This window comes from Antechinus flavipes, chromosome 3 (assembly GCF_016432865.1).
Source record: "Antechinus flavipes isolate AdamAnt ecotype Samford, QLD, Australia chromosome 3, AdamAnt_v2, whole genome shotgun sequence".
Classification (NCBI taxonomy): domain Eukaryota; kingdom Metazoa; phylum Chordata; class Mammalia; order Dasyuromorphia; family Dasyuridae; genus Antechinus; species Antechinus flavipes.
Window position 1 is genome coordinate 52,135,504 of NC_067400.1, and position 20,645 is coordinate 52,156,148.

The following is a 20,645-nucleotide window of genomic DNA, read 5'->3' on the forward strand; positions in this document are numbered from 1 at the left end:
AAATTAGTGAAACTTTTTTCTTTGTTGTTATTCATAACCTCATTTGGGATTTTCTTTCCCTCCTTCCCTCTTCTCTTTTTGTTTCCTTCTTCCCTTTCTTTCTTTCTTCTTCCTTTCCTTCTTTCCTTCTCTCCCTCCCTCCCTTTCCTTCTCTCCTTTTCTCTCTCTCTCTCTCTCTCTCTCTCTCTCTATCTCTCTCTCTCTCTCTCTCTCTCTCTCTCTCTCTCTCTCTCTCTCTTTCTCTCAATTGGAGTGAAGTGATTTGTCTTCTAATAAGTTGTGTTTGAGCCTGGGATTTCCTCCAGGGCCAGTGTTCTATCCACTGCACCACCTAGCTACTCGCATTTGGAGCTTGCTTAGCAAAGATAATGCAGGTTTTCTACTTCCTTCTCTAGCTCATTTTACAGAGGAGGGAATTAAGGCAAGAGGATAAAATAATTTGCCAGCTAGTAAGTATCTGAGACCTACATTTGAATTCAAGGAATTTTCCTGACTACACACCCAGAACTCTATCCACTGGATCACCTAGCTACCCTTTGGAACTTTTTACACATATACACACACATACATACATTCTTAGAGCTTAGGAATTCTATACTCTCATATTATTCACTGCTAATTTCGTATTGATGATTTGAATCAAAGGAAACATAATATGCAGGAAGAATGTATTATGCAAATAATTTTTTTATTTCAACTGGATACTACTTAGTACAGAATAACAAGCTGACCTATACCCGGAAAGTACCTTTACTATGTGGCTTGGATCTTGATCCAAGAATATTTGGCTTCCGTTAAGATATTTCATTTTGTTTTAGTATCTGAATTTTTGTAACTTATTCTTAGTGTTGCTATTTCATTAGAAATTTATCACATTTCCTGCAAAGTTTTGTTCAGAAGGCATAATATAGTCTTAAGCACAATTTTAATTTTGTGTTCACATTTCTTTCCTGTATAGGGTCAAGGCCAGGAGCAAAACCAAATTAGGACAACAGCAATAGCAACAATAAAAAACAATCACTGACATTTACTTTCTCACTTTGAGACTTGCCAAGTATTTGACATACATTATTTCAGGCAATCCTTGCAATGATCTTGTGAGGAGAGTACCATAACTATTGTGATTTTGGGGGTAACAAAACTGAGATTCAAGGCAGGCCAGCTAATTTGTGTGATTTGATCAGATAGCATTAGAGGCAAGGCTCTCCTGCCTCCCATATGAACACTCTTTTTCCCTCTTCTGGATTAGTGGAAGTTAAATTCCGCATGTCTCAGTTTCCTTATCTGTAAGATGAGGAACAAAATGAGTTCTAATTTCCCTGTAGAATAGATAAAAATCTATTCTCTACCAAAGTGGGGATATTCATATGGAATTTAACATTTGTCCCATTATCTAAGAGCTCCCCCTAATGTACCAGAAATGGTAACAAAGGGGTTAGTTCGCTTGTTCATGATCACACATAGAATAAGTGAGCATCAGAAGCCACAGGATGATTAACCAGGCCAATATGGCACAGGTATTTCCATAGGTACTTTATAGGGTATTAGGATATGAGAAGGGAATGCTTATTCTAAATTATAAACTTAAAAACTATGAATAAACATATTAAAATTTACAAAGAAGGGTTTTTTAAAATATTGTATTTAGAGCTATACATTTAAATTGTTTTCACTGATTTTAATAAAGTAATAAAACACTTTTTTGTTTCTGAATTCTGTTTTGAACTTTTGGGGATTATATTTTTAAACTTGTTGCCCTTATTATTACTGCTATTATTATTATTGTCATTATTACTATTATTATTGCCTTTTTTGGCCAGATGTGATTTAATTGGTGTAGGAATTTCCTGTTGAAAAAACGTCTTCTTCAAAGTACAGGGTAACCTCTGAAAGTTATCTGTTAGCACAGTGCCTGGCACATAGCAGGTAGCTGATGAATTTTTATTGATTGATTAAATGGTTGACTTAAATTCTTAAGATAGTTGCCTCTGACAGTGAGAAATAACTTACCCAGGATCACCCGGCCCAGAAAAGGGTGGACCAGCTAGGGGACTGTAGATGTATAATGTTGCACATGTTATCACACAATTGATTCTTGAATTGGTTTGGATGAATTTATGTTTTAATCTTTGTTAGGAGGAAAGGCTTCTATTTGGAAATGAATGTGATTGGGGGAGAAGGGGAGGAAAGCCCTCCAGTGCTGATTTTCCATTATCTTCTCTTCCCACACTGGGAAGAAATGAGCCTCACAGGATATTTGCAAGCATTATAACACAAAAACAAAAGGCATTCCAAAAAACCTGATAGTAATAGCTAACATTTATATAGAGCTTCCTATGTGCTGGGTATGGTGCTGAGTTCTTTACAATCATTATTCCGTTTGACCCTCCCCAAAATCCCAATTATCCCCATTTTACAGAGGAAACAATTCAGGCCAGAGTGAAACAGATCGTGTCTGAGGTTGATGTTGAACTCAGGTCTTCCTGATTCCAGACTTAACTGTATGACTAAAATAATGAAAATGAGAACATACAAAAAGGCAATTGAGTTCGGTTCAGTTGACATGAGCAATCGCTGTCCTGGAAGGCTGACAATAAAACATATCTCCCTCTAAGGACAGAGGTGTGGGGAGTCACACTATTTTGCTTGAATCTTTTTCTTTCTCATGGGGTTCCAATGATGGTGCTCAGTAGAAATAACTGTAAACAAATAACTAAAACAATTTTTTAAAAAATAAATCTTTGGCAAGAGTTTTTTTTATCAATCTGGGTTTTTGTTTTCATGTTTTATTCTGGATGCACTGCCTTTTTAGCTTTAAAGAAAAGCCCTTTGATCTTATATAAAGAAAGTAATCACACTTCTTTATTTGTGGAATAACTAAAAATTTCCTACTTGTTTCACAATCATGAAAATGTGCATTTTTGTGTTATAGTTTTACATCCTAAAAATATTTAGAATTGATCAATTTGGAATTTATTATAGTATTTGGTGATATAAGATATAGATTTAATGTCTTTATTTAGCTATCATGATACTATTTTCTTCCTGAAAAGTTTTATTGAATAATGAATTCCTTTCCCAGTAGTTTGTGATCTTAGATTTATCAAACTTTAGTGTATTGGATGAACTTGATTCTAGTTCTTGATTTGGTGATCTGTCCTGATTCAGTTAAAAAGTTTTGCATAAAATAGCAGATCATTTTGATAGTACCTGCTTCATAGTATAATCTGACATTAGTTGGTATGGATTCTATTGTCTGGGAAATTTTTGTCAATTTGTTCTATGAAGTATACCTATTGGCACTGAATTATATCTATAGCTTAGGGTGTTTAGGACTTGAGCTGGAGAGCTAAAAGGAATGTTAGTTGCCATTTTAATTATATTGATTCAACCTAGACATGTGCATTGAACTTTCTAGTTATTTAATTTCCCCCTTATTTCTATAAAAACTGTTTTGTAATTTTGTTTGTAAAGGTCACATGTGTTTGGTAGGTGTCTGACCAACTATTTTATCTATTTTGTTGTTTTTATAATGCTATTTCCCTTTCTACCATGTGAGAAACATGGAAATACTGATGACTGGCAGGGGTTTCCAATAATTAGGTTAAATTTATTCAGTAAATTTGCTAAAGCGTAGACCAATTTCTTTGTTGTGTTGGATATAGCTTTTTTTTTTTTAACCTAACTAAATAACTATGACCTTCAAATAGATATTTAATACATTCTTTATCTCTGCTTGTCCCCTAGATTTATTTTTCTTGCCTTGCTGCTTTGGCTAGCAATGTAAAATAATAATGGTTACATTAAGCAACCTTGCTCTAACTATTGTCCTAATTGGGAAATCCTCAGTTCTTTTTTCCATCACAAACCTGAGGGAACTTCTTGGAAAAAAACCAGGTTGGGCCACTTGGCAGTTGGAGAGGGTAAGGAAGACTGAGTCTAAGTCAGATACAATTGTACTGAATATTCTATTGGAATGACCAACTATTCTTAAAACCTCTTTAAATTTTAATGGTAGAGTACTGTTCCTCAAATTCTATGAGGAATAGAAAAATTAATTGAATCCATAAACATTTGTTTACCTTCTATGTACCTAACACTCTACTAAATATTGCATTTAATGCATTTAATACAAGAGAAACCAAAGTATATGTAACCCTGGACTCAAAGCCAGAAGTCAGAAAACCAAATCTAGCTTCCCTCAAACTTTCACCAACTCCACTGCTCCCACAGGCATGGAGCATTGGGTAATCAATTTCCACCGATAAGAACTATCTTTTGCAAATATGCTTTGAGCCAAGGATTCCATACCCTTTAATCTTCAGAAACTTGCTTTGTGGCTATCTCTTCAGAATCATATCTATTTCCAAATGTTTTGTTGTTGTTGTTTTTGTTTTTTGTTCAATGATGACTTTCTCCAACCACCAGATAGATATCAAGAAGTTTAAATAAACAAGTTATGCACAATGGTAGGACTTTAGATGATGTATTTAACCAAAGGTTTTCATAATAAAACTCTCCAATTATCTCCCTACACACACACACCCCAAAAACCCAAACCCATTTCTAGTTTATAATATTAAATGACAGGAGGTTTCAGTCAAATGTTGATCACTTGCAGATGCCCACACAAGATGTCCTAATTTAATGGGAATACATTCAAGTTAAGAAACACATTTTAAATAAAGCATTAATGTTTAGGCTACACTTAACCTTAATTCTTTTATAATTATGAGACATTGAACATTTAGCTATATTGCCCTGAAAAAAGTAAGTATATGTTGTTTTCTGTTCCTCAAATCAGCCTATATTCTATTCTTTTAAAAATACATCGCTGTGTATACATAGGATGTTTGATAAGGTTTTCCTCCAAAATGGTGCTTCCTAGACATGGCTGAGCCACTCAGTGATATCTCAGAGACCATGGAAAACAGACATGGGGGAAGGCCAAATGCTCTGATCTTTTTGTTAGAAGAGAACAGTTTGTAAACTATAGGCCAGTGAAGATGTCGTGGACTCTTGAAGAAGGACCAAATTATTGAACATTTGGCTAGCAAATGTCCAGATGGAGAAGTGATTATAGTGTCAACATCTGACCAAGATCAAGGAACAGGAATCAAGAACAGGAAATCTGACCGATCTCATTCCGTTTTTTAGTCAGGATTACTAAACTGCTAAATGAGAAGAAGTGGACATCGTCTACCAGACTTCAGCAAAGCTTTGGATCAAAGTATCTCATGCTTCTGTGTAGAAGATGGAGGGAAAGGAATTTAATTACAATGCAATCAAATGGATTCCAAACCAGCTGATGGCTAGGGTCAGAGAAGAATTCAGTCAGTGTGACAGGAGGTCTCCAATGGGGCCCTGGAGTCTGTGCTTGGACCTGGGCTGTCTGGTGGGTTTTCATCAATGACTTGAATAAGGGCATCAAATATGCAACTGATACCAAGAGGGATTGTGTGAGATGACAGCATCAGGATCTCAAATGTTCTTAGACATTGATTATAAGATGAAATTCAATAGGGATAAATGTAAGTCTAATACCTGGATACCCATTGGTATTTATTTTTTTTATCAATAACTTAGATAAGGGCATCAAATATGCAATTGCTAACCAAGCTGGGAGGATCATTAACTTGTGAAATGACAGCATCAGTATCTTAAATGTTTCTGATATTGATTATAAGATGAAATTCAACAGGGATAAATGTACCTGGATACCAAAAAAAAAAAAAATCAATATCACAAGTGTAAGATAGGAAAAACATGTTTAGATAGAAATTGTTCTGAAAAAGATCCAGATTATTGTGGATTTCAAGTTCCAAATGGGTCAACAATGTAATGTAGTTAAGTAATGGTATTCTTAGACTAAGGGATGGGCAGGTAATAATTCTGCTGTACTCTGCTCTCAGCAGACTTTGTCTGGAGTGTTAATAGTATTTCATTTTGGGCTCCACAGCCGAAGGACGCTGATAAACCATATAGTATACAGGAAAGGACAACCAGGATTCCGTGTCACATCAAAGTAAACTGAGGCAATTTGGGAATATTCAACTTGGAGATGCACTAGCTGTCTTCTGTACCTGAGGGAATGCATTTATTCCCTTTGATCCTCGGCATCAGAATAGGAGAAGGGAGAAGAATTTCCAGAAGAAGCTTCCTAACAATTAGAGCTGACTCAAAGTATAGATCTCTTTGGAGCTCTAACAGAGTCTGGAAGATCATTCCCCCTGGGCCTTACCATGAAGATTCACGTCATCCAAGAAATCTTCGTAGCCCTCTTTAGTTACTCCGGGTTTGTTCAAACGATAATCATTCCTCAGAGAGATCCTCCACCATCTAAGGCTGACCTGTGAAGAAAAAGGGGCTGACATTGGCCAAGAGTAATTGTTACTGCTAATGGATACAGGTTTCTAGTTGCCTAAACTATTATAGTCATAATACATTATTAGTGAGGCATATGACGTATGAAAAAAGGAGGGGATGAGATTTATATAGAGAACCTGGTCTGTGTACTAGCTGACTTGCTGACTGTCTGACCCTGGAAAAACACTGAGTTTCTCAAGTCTACTAAGAGCTATCGATACTTAGGAGTATCATGCAAGATTTCTTGGTTGATGCAACACAATTCTGTGTTAATTCTAAGTTAATTCTGTTGGACAGTTTTCTGATTATCTGTATTAAGTGCTATGTAAATAATAGCTATGGACGGTTTTTTAAAAAATGACCGTCTTCATCATGGAGAACACAAGCCAAAGCAGGGCAGGTAGAGCAGAACTTTGGATGCTCCCATTTGTGGATGGCATCATGACCTCTGATATCTATAAAATGATAGGGATGGACTAGACCAGAGCTTCTTAAACTTTTTCCAATCATGACCTCTTTTTGCCTGAGAAATTTTTATGTGACCCTAGGTCCCTAGGTATATAAAATAAGCATACAAATCAACCATTTACTCATGATAAATCAAAGATATTTATTTTAAAACAATTCTTTGGTATACATATGATTTTACCATTTATTAAAGATGAAAGCAAGTTTCCGTATTAATGAGACAGATGTGCTTGTTTATTTTTACATAAAGAATTAAATCTTGGCAAAAAATCGATACCTTTTGCTGTTGCCAAATATCTTATAACTCCCACATTGTGACACAAGCCTATGTGGGAATGTTTGCCACTATCCAGTTTAAGAAGCTTTGGACTAGACGATCTCCCAGTTTACTTTCAGTTTAAATATTTTATAATTTCCAACTCTTCTTAATTCTAATGCCTTCCCTCTTTTGATCATTTTCTCTTTATTCTGTCTATAGTTTGTATACATTTGTTTGCTTAATGGTAGATTGTAAACTTCTTGCAGACAGGGGCAGTCTTTTGCCTCTTGTGCCTGGAACATAGAAGGTACTCAATAAATGCTTATTGGTTGACAAATCTTTGACATTAAGTGTGTATTCAAATATCAGAAATAGATAGTAATATCAAATTTCATATGATGTCCAATAATATATATATATATAGTACACATCTGTATTTTGTTTCAAGAGTTCTGTGAAACTGCCTAAGCCTTGCCAGGCAAGCAGAAAAGGCAAAAGCAAAACCAGCTTAGAATTTAAACTGTAAAAATGTTGTGGAAAAGACTGGCAAAAAATTATATGCAATGTAAGCTCATAAAATGGAAAGAAAAACAAATTTTTAAAATGCTTGGTGAGAGGTCCTTGTAAACAGAATCATCCCCTTGAGATGCAGAGATTGCCCTTGCTTCCTTTTGTAGTTCCTGGCACTCAGTAGGTGCTTAATAACTATTTATTAACTGATCCCATTCATAGGTGAAATTGGAAAAACAAACAAAACAAAGATAGAAAATATATGTAAAGAAAATGACACACATTCAAGGCAGCCGAGTCTGTAGTGGACAGAGTCAGAGAGACACAAATTCCATTTTGGCCTCAGTTACTTACTAACTTTGTGGTCCTGGGTAAGTCACTTACTGTCTCTCACTCTCAGTTTCCTCATTTGTAAAGTGGGGAAAATAATAGTACCCACCAACTGGGGTGGATATAAGGATAAAATGAAATAGCATATATAGAATGCTATATATATATAGAATGTTCTTAAAGTCCTATATTATTACTACTACTACTAATAATAATAATAATAATAGGGGCAGCTAGTAATATAGTGCATAAAACACTGTCTCTGGAGTCAGGAGGACCTGAGTTCAAATCCAACCTCAGACATTTGACACTACCTGTGTGAATGGGCAAGCTTAATTAACCCCAGTGGCCTAGCCAAAAAACCAAACCAAAACAAAACAAACAAACCAAAAAAAATCAAGAAAATAATAATGATACTAGTAATAAAATAAGAGAAATTCCCTTTCCCAAAGCAAATTGGCAATCATTCTACAATTCATAATCTTAAAATATTGTATTGAAAAATTGAAAGACCTTTCATTCAGGACAGAAAAGTCAGTTTGTTCCCAGGTCACACTCACTTGAGATGGGCCTTTCATTTAGGGTTTTTCACAATTGAGTCAAATGTATTTCTTTTTAAACAGTGAACAAAAGACAGGGCAGCATGACTCATGGACAGAGCCTGTCTTAAAAGTTAGGATGACTTGGGTACAAAATGACTCTGGGAGAAGGTATTTCCCAAGCATATGTCAGATTCACACAAGATAACACAAAAGACATAATAGAATTTCCACTCCCCTCTGAATTTTACCATCGGAGACAGAAACTCATCAAAGATGTTTGCCACTGTCCTGGAAAGGATCCAGCATTCCCTATAAATGGGGTAAGGTCCTATAGAATGACACTGTATTAATTACATCAACTCCCAGAATAGCACAGCATCTCCTAAATGAAATGCATGATCAATTCAAATAACTTGGCTTATCAACTCCATAGAAAAATCAAGAAGCTGAAGAATGATATTGTCAAGACCACAATATGGATATGGATGGACAATCTACCATACTCTTTATTCACTTAGATGAGATAAATGGACACTGAAGAAACAGAGGAAAGACCCAGAAGGCTGCCTTTGGAAGATTGCAGAGTTCTTACTGAGTCAGTGGTTTTTTAGGTAATCAGTAAGCAACAAATAGAGAGGTCTAAATTCTCTTTGCCTTTCAATCAGTAATGTGATAGAAACAATGCTAAATAAAATCACTCATTTTCTTCAATCCTTGTGTTATCTTTTAAATTGCCCATCCACTCTTTCCAGTTTTTTTTCTTAACTCTCATTCCTATTCCTTCTACCCTGTGCAGTACAGGGGATTTCCAGGTGCTAAGGGGAGAAATGTCATCAGTAATGACAATAATCAGGATATCCCTGGATATGTTACAAATCCACCTAAGAGATCTTAGAAATGATACCTCCTCTTTCTAGCCTGTGTTTGCTCATCTGCAAAGTGTGAAGGTGAGGACAGATGGTCACTAAGGTCCTTCCAGGCTCCTCATTTTAGACAGAAATTAAGTCAGAACCAGAAAAATTAAAAGGATTGATCCAAAATTATATGGCTGTTAAGTGGGAGAGGCAAAGTGTGAACCCAAGCTTTTCTCCAATACCTTTGGGCAATTAACTTGAATTAAATACCATACTTTCCAGATAATCTTAATTACATTACAAATGCAACTGTCTGATTCTGCCTTTAACTGATTAAAGATTGGATTTAACTGATTAAAGATTGGACCATCTCACTGATTGTCCAAAACCAGATCTCAGACCAAACCTGCATTTTTATGGCTCAGAGTGAGTGTAAATAGCCATTGCTTGCTTCTGTTTGGTCCAAAAACCCCAGGGGTCCCTCCACCCAAAAAAACTCCCAACAACCTGATTCTCTTGAAAGGCAAACTAGGTCAGTTTTTGCTTCAATTCTTATCTAATCTTCAACCACTGAACACTCAAACAAAGGGAGACTTGGGAAAGACCTTGGCTTAAAATCCAGGCTAAGTTCTTTCCCTGCCCCTGGGCTTGTCTTTGGCCATCCTGTCCTATCTTGCCACTGGACTCCGGAGGTTCTAGAGGAGGAAGAGGGACTGATGACTTTGCAGGGCTCTCAAAATCAGTCATTCTCCAGCCCCTGCCCTCTGGGCCAGAACTCTAAACTTGAAACAAAGATTCTTACAAGGTACTAAGTCAGTGGAATTGATAGAGACAATAGTTATCTAATGTAGCCTGGTTCAGTATGATTGATTTAATCCTACAAGGAGAGGTTATGGGCCAGAACTTGAAACAAGGTACTAAGTGGAATTGAGGAGACACTGGTTAAGTTTAGCACTGATTTAATCCTACAACAAATAATGGTTTCCTAGTGATATAATGATTGGTTTGTACTCAGTGTGGGGCATATTAAGCTAGAAGCTCTCAGGGCCAGAGAAGGCAAGCGCATTAGACACTCTCAGAGGCTGAGACAGATTCATTCCATCATCCACCTTTGTGATGGCTGGAGGTTTCTGAAGCACAAACCTTTGCAGATTAGGAGAGATTCAGAGGGCAGAGAAGGAGGCAGGAGCTCAAGCTCACCGAACTATGGAGAGATCTAGGAATATAAGAAAGCTAACCTGGTCCCAGGAAAGGAGACAAGACTTGGAAAGAGACAATAAAGGAATTGGACTTTAATCCCTGGCTGCACTTGTGGTGATTACTGAACTGAAAAGGCTGCCTCCAGAGAACCCCAAGAAAACCTCAACAGAGAACATTACATTTTAGATAGAACACTACATACATAGAGGATAACATAATAGAACAGCTGATTGGTGGAGCAGCACAGGACCAGGATAAGGAAGAATCCAAAGTTGGAATGAATGTCACTGTGGTCCCTTATTCAGACTGTGTGGGTCCGATGGGGCAGGGGGCTTCAGAAGTGGCAGGAGGCTGAACACCGGGTATTCCAAAAGCCCTTGCCCCTGCCCTTACCCAGTCAAATGCCATAATTGAATCAATCCTCTTCAAAGAAATGTCAACAACTGCCTCCCCAAACAAGCAAATGAAAAATGAAACCTCTGAACTAAAGAAACCCTAAGTTTCCTATGTCTAAAATTCCTTCAAAGTGTCTGCACTACTCTAACCTTACCTTGCCCTCTAAGGTAGAATTCTCTGGTAGTGAAGGGGCTTTTTCAATCAAAGTGGATCGTGTTCTTTGAGACAGAATATAATTGGAGGTGCTAGAGAATCTGGACCAGTATCCACAATATCCCTGGACCTTAGTCACATCCTTTTGAAGCAGCTCCACAAGATAAGATCTCCGTCCCTTTGTTCCAAATGAATTTGGGGGTGCAAACTGCTTGAGAGGGGAAATGATGCAATAGAGCTTCTGGGAAGATAGCAATAATTTCAAGGTCCTCTGACCTTAAGGGGTTTCTATTCTGTCCTCTGGCTTTGGAATCTGTGACCCTGAGGTTCCCCACCCCCAATCTATTGTTCTAACAATCTGTCAACAAACATTACTGTCTGTTGATCAGTGATTAAAAAAAAAATTCTCCAGACTCCTCCTTGGTTCTATCTCTAAGCCATAAAATTAGCATATCTATAACATGAAGAACTAGATAAAAGTGTCTCCTTCCTTCTATTTCATTACAAAATTCTCTTGGAATTTAGACTACTTCAATTGGCTTTAGAATTACAATCTACTTTGCCCCTTGACTTAGACATGGGTTTAAGCTTGCAAATTCTTTTTAAGGTCTGTGACTCAAGCCTTTTGGGATCTCTTCCCAACCTCAATACTTCCACCTGTCTGTCATTTTGGACTTCAAAGAAAGGACCAGGAGGCAAAGTGAGAGTGGGTACATGAAAGCAAATTTTGCCTGCTCAGGAATGAAAAGTCAGAATTAAAAGAGGAAAATGACTAAAAGCAATATAAATTGTTGTGCCACAGTTTCCTTTTACTGTTCTGCCTCAGTTTCCCTAAAATTGAACTGCCTCAGTTTGCAAAGGGCTGAAACTCTGAGTTGATGCACTGAGGTCGGACAACCAAGCACTTAAGGCTAACTGATTGGACAATACTTTATTAGCATATGCTTGGAAAATGGCCCTTCTCACTATTCTGTGCTGCTTCAATATTTTGGTATATACAGAGAATTGTGGGAAGGAGTAAGAGTGGAGTAAGACAAGCCAGAGTCACTTTGGCGGTAGAGAAAGAGAAGGGAGATCCTGAGTCCATCCCCTTCACTTCTCCCCCTAAAGACCAAGAATAAAGACCAAGGAATTTTGCTTATCCTGACTCTGGCTGATTCTAAGGCATCCAAGGTGCTAGCTCGGTCTTCACATCAGTTTCCTTGAATTTTTCTGCCTCAGTTCCTTGAATTGTTCTGCCTCAATCCTCCTGTTGCAAACTTCCCTTCCTGACCATTAGGACTGAGATAATCAAGGCTGGGAACCCTGACTCTGCATTCCATAGGCAGATAAGTTACTAAGAGATATACTTACATATCTCCAAGTTCCAGACTTTCTGTCTCTAGCTGAGTACCCCCTTCACTCCCAATTTATCAGAATTTATGGTCCTATCCCCAACCTATCAGAACTGAATTGATGGTCCCTGCCTGGAAATTCCCACTTTCACCAATGTTTGGACTTCACCCCTTGCCTTTGTCTCCCCTGATCTTAGAGCCATATATTACTCATTGGAATCTCATATTCTCTCTGCCTTCAGACTCTCCCTCCCTCTTAGAAATCCAAACAAAATATTAAAAAACTCTCTAATCTCTATCTTGCCTCAGTTTCCCCGGCATTACAAAGTATGTATTAAGTGCCTGCTATATGCAGGATACAAAAAGAGGCAAAAAGACAGCGCTGGTCCTGGAGGAGCTTACAATGCTGGTGGCCCAATGGATCAAGCACAGGACCTGGAGTTCAAAGCTGGTTTTGTGTGATCTCGGACAAGTCATATAACCCAGTCTGCCTCAGTTTCCCCATCTGAGCCAGAGGAGGAAATGGCCAACCACCGCAGCATCTCTGCCAAGAAAACCCCAAATGGGGTCCCAACTGAGACCACTGGAGCAACAACCATAAACAACAATGCCATTCCTGACCTTAGGCACAAACCCTTAGCTGACTGCCCCTAGAGTCGTCCCTCTCCTAAGGGTCAATCTTGGGGCTGAGGAGGAAAGGCTGGCTGACCAGCACTTCCCTACCCACTTAAGCCAAGGAATGAAGGAACTGAGAGGATAAGAAGCAATTGCTGGACCCTCCACTGGAGGACCTGAAGGAAGTTTAAAAGGGGAAAGGACAGGTGGGGCAGGTTGATAGATAGTATTGTGTTAAATGTGTACTTTGAAAAAAAAAAAACAACATAAACATGAGAACAATGAGAAGTTTCATATTCAAGCCACTTTTTACTCTTTGTGTAGGGAAGTGTTTGTGGCTGTTTGTCAGGCATAAAATTTTTAAAAAAGAAAGAAAAAAAAATCTGGAGGGAAAACACTCTTGAAGCCTCCTGGGGCAGATTGGAAAATCAAGTTAATTACAGGTTCTAATGAAGTCTTTACATGGGTGTCTGGTTCCTGGTGGATGGAACATTTTCCTATGAGGAAAATTAATTTTATGCTGTACCATTTGATAATTAACATTACTCTGTCAATGATGTTCCCCATTTTGTCAGACCCCATGTCTCAGAATAGCTCACAAGATATGGTACAGTAAGGCAATCTCTCCAACAGCCCTATTCCTCAGGGCTCTCCCTATCTAGCCCTTTTATGTGGGACACTTGTCTCCATTTATCCCCCTCCCCAAAAGATGATTCTCCCCATCCTTCTATCCCCTGGTTAAAATTAGAGATGATTTGTGCTCTCCAAAGAGGAGCCAAATCAGGGGAAACATCACTGAAATGGTTCTGATTTTCTGGCCAAGGTGACTAGACACAATTGAATCTCATACAGCAATTACCATTTTTTAATTGCCAGAGGCTCTGATGGACCACACCTGAAGGCCGGTCCCCTTTCCCAGCTGCAGAATGGGACAAGTCTCACTTGGGGATCACCCAGGAGAAGCTGAGGTAACTCCTCATCTACCAGTCAGGATTGCCTCCCTTGTCCTAGGGAGACTCAAATGATGGGCTGTCAGGTCAACCAGAAGGCCAAGGCTTAAAAGAATCTCTTGGCCCTCCCTTGAGGTTCCTGACCATTGACCCAACTGGTTGGTTATTGCTAGCCTAATTAATAAATGGATCACACTCCTGTCTCTGGCTTTTTGGCTTTGATGGCCAGAGAGACCCACATTCACACAGTTCTATGTTATTGTTAATAAACTGTTTATCTTGCCCTGGAGAAAACTCTGTCTCTGCTTGCCTTTGTGGCAGCTTTGCTCTCCACACCAATTAACTGTTAATTTATGTAATAAGAAACTTCATCAATAATTCTAGGAGAATTTCCACTGGGCTTTAGAGTGATACTTGACTCTGCATGGCATGGTGGCCCCTGGAGTGGAGAAAGAGCCAGATTCCACCTGTGACTAGAATTGGAAGTCCCTTAACTTCTGAGGGGCCCAGAGGGTCTCTAAGACTTGGGCCCTCGTGGTTGTCTCACCTAGGGATCCTGATGCCACTTAAATCTTAGTTAACATTTATATAGCGCTTATTGTGCTATAATATATAATGATATATTATATAATCCATATATTAACTATTATCTTCTTTGTGCCTCCCAACAACCCATTTTACAGATGAGGCAAAAGAGATTAAATGACTCGTCTAGGGTTGTATAGCTAGTAAGTGTGAGAGGTGAGATTTGAATTCAGGTTTTCTGACTCTGGACTCAGCACCCTTTACTCCACTTAGCTACCAGGTGGTAGAGAGGATGAGGAGATTGACTGAGGTTCAGAAAGGTTCAATGAGCAAGTAAATCAGCCAGTTAAGGTGTTACCCTGGGATTCAAATTCAAGCATCTTTTCCCCATTATGCAAAGAAAGATTATTTGCTTTCAAAGAGAATTTCTACAAAGTAGATGCCCTTGAATTGGGGATGGTGAAGCACATCCTGATATGAGAATGTAATAACATATCACTGTGACAATAAGGATTGTGAAGAAGTTAGAAAGACACGTAAGACTTACATTCTGATGGAGAGTGAAATAAATAGAAATAAGAAAACAATATACACAATGACCTCAATAATATCAATGAAAGAAACAGAAAACTGCACCCTGTAATTAACTGGCTCCAGAAAAGAATTCCCTTATTTGCAGGAGGAAGACTATGTACATGGAATGTTACATGTGCTGATCACAGAATCTGTGTGATCTGGATGGGTTTTTTCATCTTTTTACAAGGGATTATTCCCTGGTTGATGGTGGAAGGAGGTATATATTTTTTAAAACAAAGTGATATTAAAAAACAAAAGAAATCCATCAAAATAATTTTTAAAAAGAAAAGAAACTGCTGATTTTTCTCTTGATCTTCCCCTTTGCACAAAATGATTAAACTTTTGTCCCCCAAATGGTATTTAGAACAAACTGTTTTGAGGTTGTGGATACCTTATCTCTGGTGTGTTGACATTAATCTCATTTGGCACATATTCTGTACACATGCTAATTCTAGTCAAATATAATTAGAAAGAGATCTCAACCCTGATAAGTAATTTCTTAATCATATTCTTTAAAAATGGTATTCTTCTATCTCTTGGTTTATACTTAATAAATAGAATTTTCCCAATCATCAATCACCAAAAGATGATACAATAAGGAAACAATTGAGTCTACTCACTAAATTGGACTCTACATTCAGCTTATAAGCATGGCTTCTATAAGGAGCATCAATGTTCTGTGACCGACTAGCCACAAACCACCCCCCACTGAGCATTCTAAGACTTCCCCAACATCTTTCTAGGAAATGGCTTCTATTATTTAATTTCTGGTTACCCATTGTTCATTCATTCTTTTGTTTTCTGCATATTCTCATCCTATCACATCACGTTTCTGCATGGTTTGTGAAACATGTATAATTAAGATATTTCCCATAGGGTGCAGATTTAAGACTAGGCTGGAAATCTGATTCCCTTAAGTGAATGGCATTATTTCAGAATGTATGGCTGCAAGATTTAATTCATGGGGCCCACTGAAATTTCTATTTAATATAATTTTGGAGGATTCTGGGAAAATGGTGGAATAAGTTAGTGAACTCCAAGCTCTCCAGATTTTCTCCACAAACAGAAAAAAATTGTTCCTCACAGTGAACACAGACTGGTGAAAAACCAAGAAGACTTGGGGCAGAACAGGAGTCTTCTTGGCACAACCCAAGAAGACCCTAAGACAGACCCCAGGCCAGGAACTAACCCTGGTAAAGTGCAAGTCACACAGAAAGAGCCAGCAGAGTGGCTTCGAGGACCTCAGACCTCTGGGACAGGTGTGGGGCCCTGGGAGGGAAGGCCCCAGCACATCGGGAGGGCAGTGTAGTGGCCTTCACAGGAGCAGGGAGTTCTGAGGTTAATGTTCCACATCAGAGGGGAGAGCTAAAAGCGAGCTGGAGGCACTACCTCTCCACCCCATGATTATATTATTTTAAAAAATGAATGAGCAAAAAGAACTCCACCAAAGAAATTGACTATGGGAATAGGGAAGTCAGGTTTCATCTTCAGAGGATGATGCTAAAGTAAAAAGAGCTGCTTCTGCCCAAAGATTCTTAAATGTTTCCCTACCCAGGAAGACTCTGTAGAAGAACTCAAAAAAGAATTTTAAAATTAAGTGAGAGAGATTGAGGTAAAAAATAAATAAAAACCATCCAAGAAAAACAAAATTATGAAAAAAAAAAGTTAATCAACTAGGAGATATAGAGTCTTAAAGAAGAAAGTAATTCTTTGAAAATTAGAATTGGGCAAGGGGAAACTGGTGAAGCTCTTAAAAACTAAGAAATAACAAAATATAAAAGAATGGAAAAACAAAACAGAACGTGAAACATCTTCTAAGAAAAACAACAGATTTGGAGAACAGATCAAGAAGAGAAAAGATAAGAATAACTGAACTACCTGAAAGCTGTGACAGAAAAAGAACTTTTTTCTTGTGGTAATGTTTTTGTATATCTCATTTCCTATCCCTCCTACCTCTTGTTAGACACAGCAATGTAAGAAATAACCTAAGGAAATTATCCTGGTGTGATAGAACAGGAGTGAAAAGTAGAAATAGAAAAAATCCACCAATGACCACTTCAGCAAGATTCTTTGTGGGAAAACATATAGGAATGTTATTGCCAAATTTCAAAACCCCCAGTTTAAAGAGCAAATTTTGCAAGAAATAAGAAAAAAAAACAATTCAAATATGCTAGAGCTACAATTATAATTGTACAGAATTTATCAGCAGCCACAATAAAAGAACACAGGTCTTAGAATCGTATATACTGGCAATCAAAAGAACCAGGCCTGCAGCCAAAAATATCATATCCAGCAAAATTATAATATTGAATGAAAAAAAAAAGACATTCAATGAACTTGCAGATTTTTAGGACTTTCAACTAAACCCAAACTTAATAGAAAAATTAACATATAAGAGTCAGTATCAAGATTAATTTCAAGGTACTTAACATGGACAAATTGTTCATGCTTTGTACATGGGAAATGGATACCATATCTTGACATGAGTAATTGGATAACTCAAAAGAAAGATTGGGGCAGAGGTGAATATGATCTGACTCTAAAAAGCAAAACTGTGTTAGGAAAAGGTAAAAATAGTAATGATGTCATACAAATGAGGTGCAGAGGAAGAAAAGACATAGAGGCATTAGAACATGGAGGGGTCCTAGTTCTGAAAACCTACTCACATCAGGAATGGATTAAACAGGGAATAACACACACACATACACACACACACACACACACACACACACACACACACACACATATATATATATACCATGAAGGATATAGCACCCTTCAAAAATCTATTTTTAAAAAATAAGGAGGAAGGGATGGAGAGAGGAAAAGGATGAGGTGGGGTATAGAGGGATGTGTAGATTTATGGTAGTGGGACAATGTGTGTAGGTTAATGGGAATGGGGTAAAGAAGGAAGGAAAGGGTAGGGGGAGAAGATAAGGAAGGGATCCATAGAAGGTTTTAGCAAGGCAAGTTAAGGAGCAGAATTAAAAGAGAAGAGTTAGGAGGGATAGGAAATGAGATATACAAAAGCACAAGGATCAGGAGTAGATTTTTTTTTTTTAAGTAGGGCTAGTTATCACTAATCTTCAACAAAGTCAATCAAGAGAGAAATCTACATTATATGTTAGTCATATTATTGTTTTAGATGCATCTTTACTTATGGGTAAATGCATATGCCTATATATGTGGCTAACTATATATCTATATATGGGTATGTATGGTATGTATGTATGTCTATGTATGTGTATATGTGTGTGTATATATATATGTTTGTAGGTCTGTGGGTAGGGGTGAATGTGTATATGTATATATATGTATGTTGCATATATATGTATGAGTACATGTGTATATAGATATATGTGTATATATAAATAAACATGTATATGAATATATATGTATTTTTATATATAATATACATATTATCTATCTATATATATATCTGTGCTTAACTTATTATTAACTTATCTGCTTGGGGGAGGAGAAAAAAGGATAAAGTCAAAAGTGCACAGCAGAGAACAAAAGAATAATATAAGAAAGCAAACAAAAGATGGGACCCTCAAATAAATATAATTTCTTCTATTATTATATATGTTTTCTTGAAATGGAAATTTATTATTATATTTTTTGAATCTTCCCTTATATTCTGTTATACAGATAAAGAATTACAGAAATGGGAAGCCTTCTGAGAAATGATGCAGAGTGAAATAAGTAGAGGTAAGAAAACAATATATACAATGCCCAAATTAATATAAATGGAAAAACTGATCACCACAAGACAATTGAAAGAAGAATGTTAGAAATTATAAAGAAGCAAGGTTTTAAAGAAGAAATATGAAAAGATACCTTTCCACTTTCTTTCCAGAGCTTGGAAGTCCATTGAACACTATATTTTCAGATTTTATATTTTGATGATTTTGATTGATCAATTTTGCTGTTTTTCCCCTCTATTTTTCTATCTTTGCTTTGCTATATGAGATGGCTCTTTAGGAGTGGAGAGAAGGATATATAGAGAGATTCTAGGAGAATTTTAGCCAAAAACAAAAGATAACACTAAAAATTTATTTAAAAAGAAAAGAAAACTGAAAAGCCAAGATTCAATTGGATCCTAGAGACCATAAGGAGCCATTAAGAGTTTATTGAACAAATGGGTGACATGATTAAATCTGCACTTTAGGAAACCACATTAGCATCTGAGTGAAGGATGGATAGGAGAGACCCTAATTAGCTAGCTAATGCATTAATCCAAGCAAGAGATATCTAGTACAATAGACTTACACATGATATTACATTAGATTCAACAGTTAAATGGCTATGTAGTATGAAGAAAGGAGAGAATTACATCATGATTTCAAACACAGGGTGACCTTAAGGATGATGGCAGGATGATAAGATAGTAAAAAAAAAAAAAAGATCAATATTCTATCCAGAAAGACAGAGCATTTTTTTTTTTTATTAACTTTCTCTTGAAATAGAAGTGCAGGACTTTGATCCTTGAGAACAGGGATTGTCCTTTGCCTCTTTTTGTATCCTCAGCATATAGCACAATGTCTGACACATAGCAGACACTTAATTAACAAGTAAATAAACAAATGAATGAACAAATGAATGAATGAATAAAATTTATTGATTGACTGCCTTCATAATTATTCAGTTCAATTCAAAAAGCATTTATTCAACATCTAATAAATAAATGCCAAGCCCCGACACTTGTAGAATAAAAGCTCGTTTAAGGTCATTCAATTAATCAAGGATCTAATTTAAGTAAGTAGACATTTAACATTCATGCAATTTATGGTGGGCATTTTTAATAGATGATTGATTCATTGTTTGGAAAAAAGGGGGGGTCCCAATTTGATCTTTGCTCAGTGATATTCATTGAATGACTCCCCATCTCAAGCCCCCATGTCCACCTGCAGCCCCCTTTCTCTTCTGGTGACTTTGCCTCCTACTGGACTGAGCCAGCCCTTTGGGAGCTCCCTTTCTGAGTCCTGCCATTTTCCCCATATCAGAGTCACCTCCGCATCTCAGAAGGCTCCTTTTCCACCAGGCATCCAGCATTTCTGCGACCCTCCTACATAATTCACTCTTAAATCCAGACTCTCAAGACAAAGCCTTCCAGAGACGGGGCAGTCTCACACCAAGCACCAAAACCGATGTCTTCCTCACAGACTTGGTGCTCCCCTGGTCTCCTGCCCTACAAAATCGTACCCGGCTGCCAACAGGGCGCCTTCTCCAGGCTGATGGCCTCCCTTCCCAGGCGATGAATTGCAGAAGAGACATGAAGGCACCCAAGCAGATAGGCCCCAGCCCTGTCCCCTAAAAGCCCCCTTGGGCCTTACGCTTACTCTGAACCCAATCGACCTAAAGGTAAATGAAAGCCACTGTAAAACATTCTCACAGAGCCCCCAGCCATCTACCTGTGTGATGGACCCATTATATAATACTCCATGAGTATATATACTGCATTATATTAAATTATATACTGTATGTTATTTTATATTATATTGTATATACATAGTATATATTATATTCAATAATATGTAGTATATTATATATAGCATGTATAT

At 37.4% G+C, this 20,645-nt stretch overlaps 1 protein-coding gene across 1 annotated transcript in view; it reads right to left on the minus strand.

Annotated features, from left to right (window-relative positions):
* The window catches only part of FBXO36 (F-box protein 36), an 83,478-nt gene that overhangs the window by 21,553 nt on the left and 41,280 nt on the right, over positions 1-20,645 (minus strand). The window contains exon 2 of the mRNA XM_051983378.1: positions 6,242-6,350. Within this exon, the coding sequence (XP_051839338.1) occupies positions 6,242-6,350 (109 nt within the window). The remainder of the gene's footprint in view (positions 1-6,241; positions 6,351-20,645) is intronic.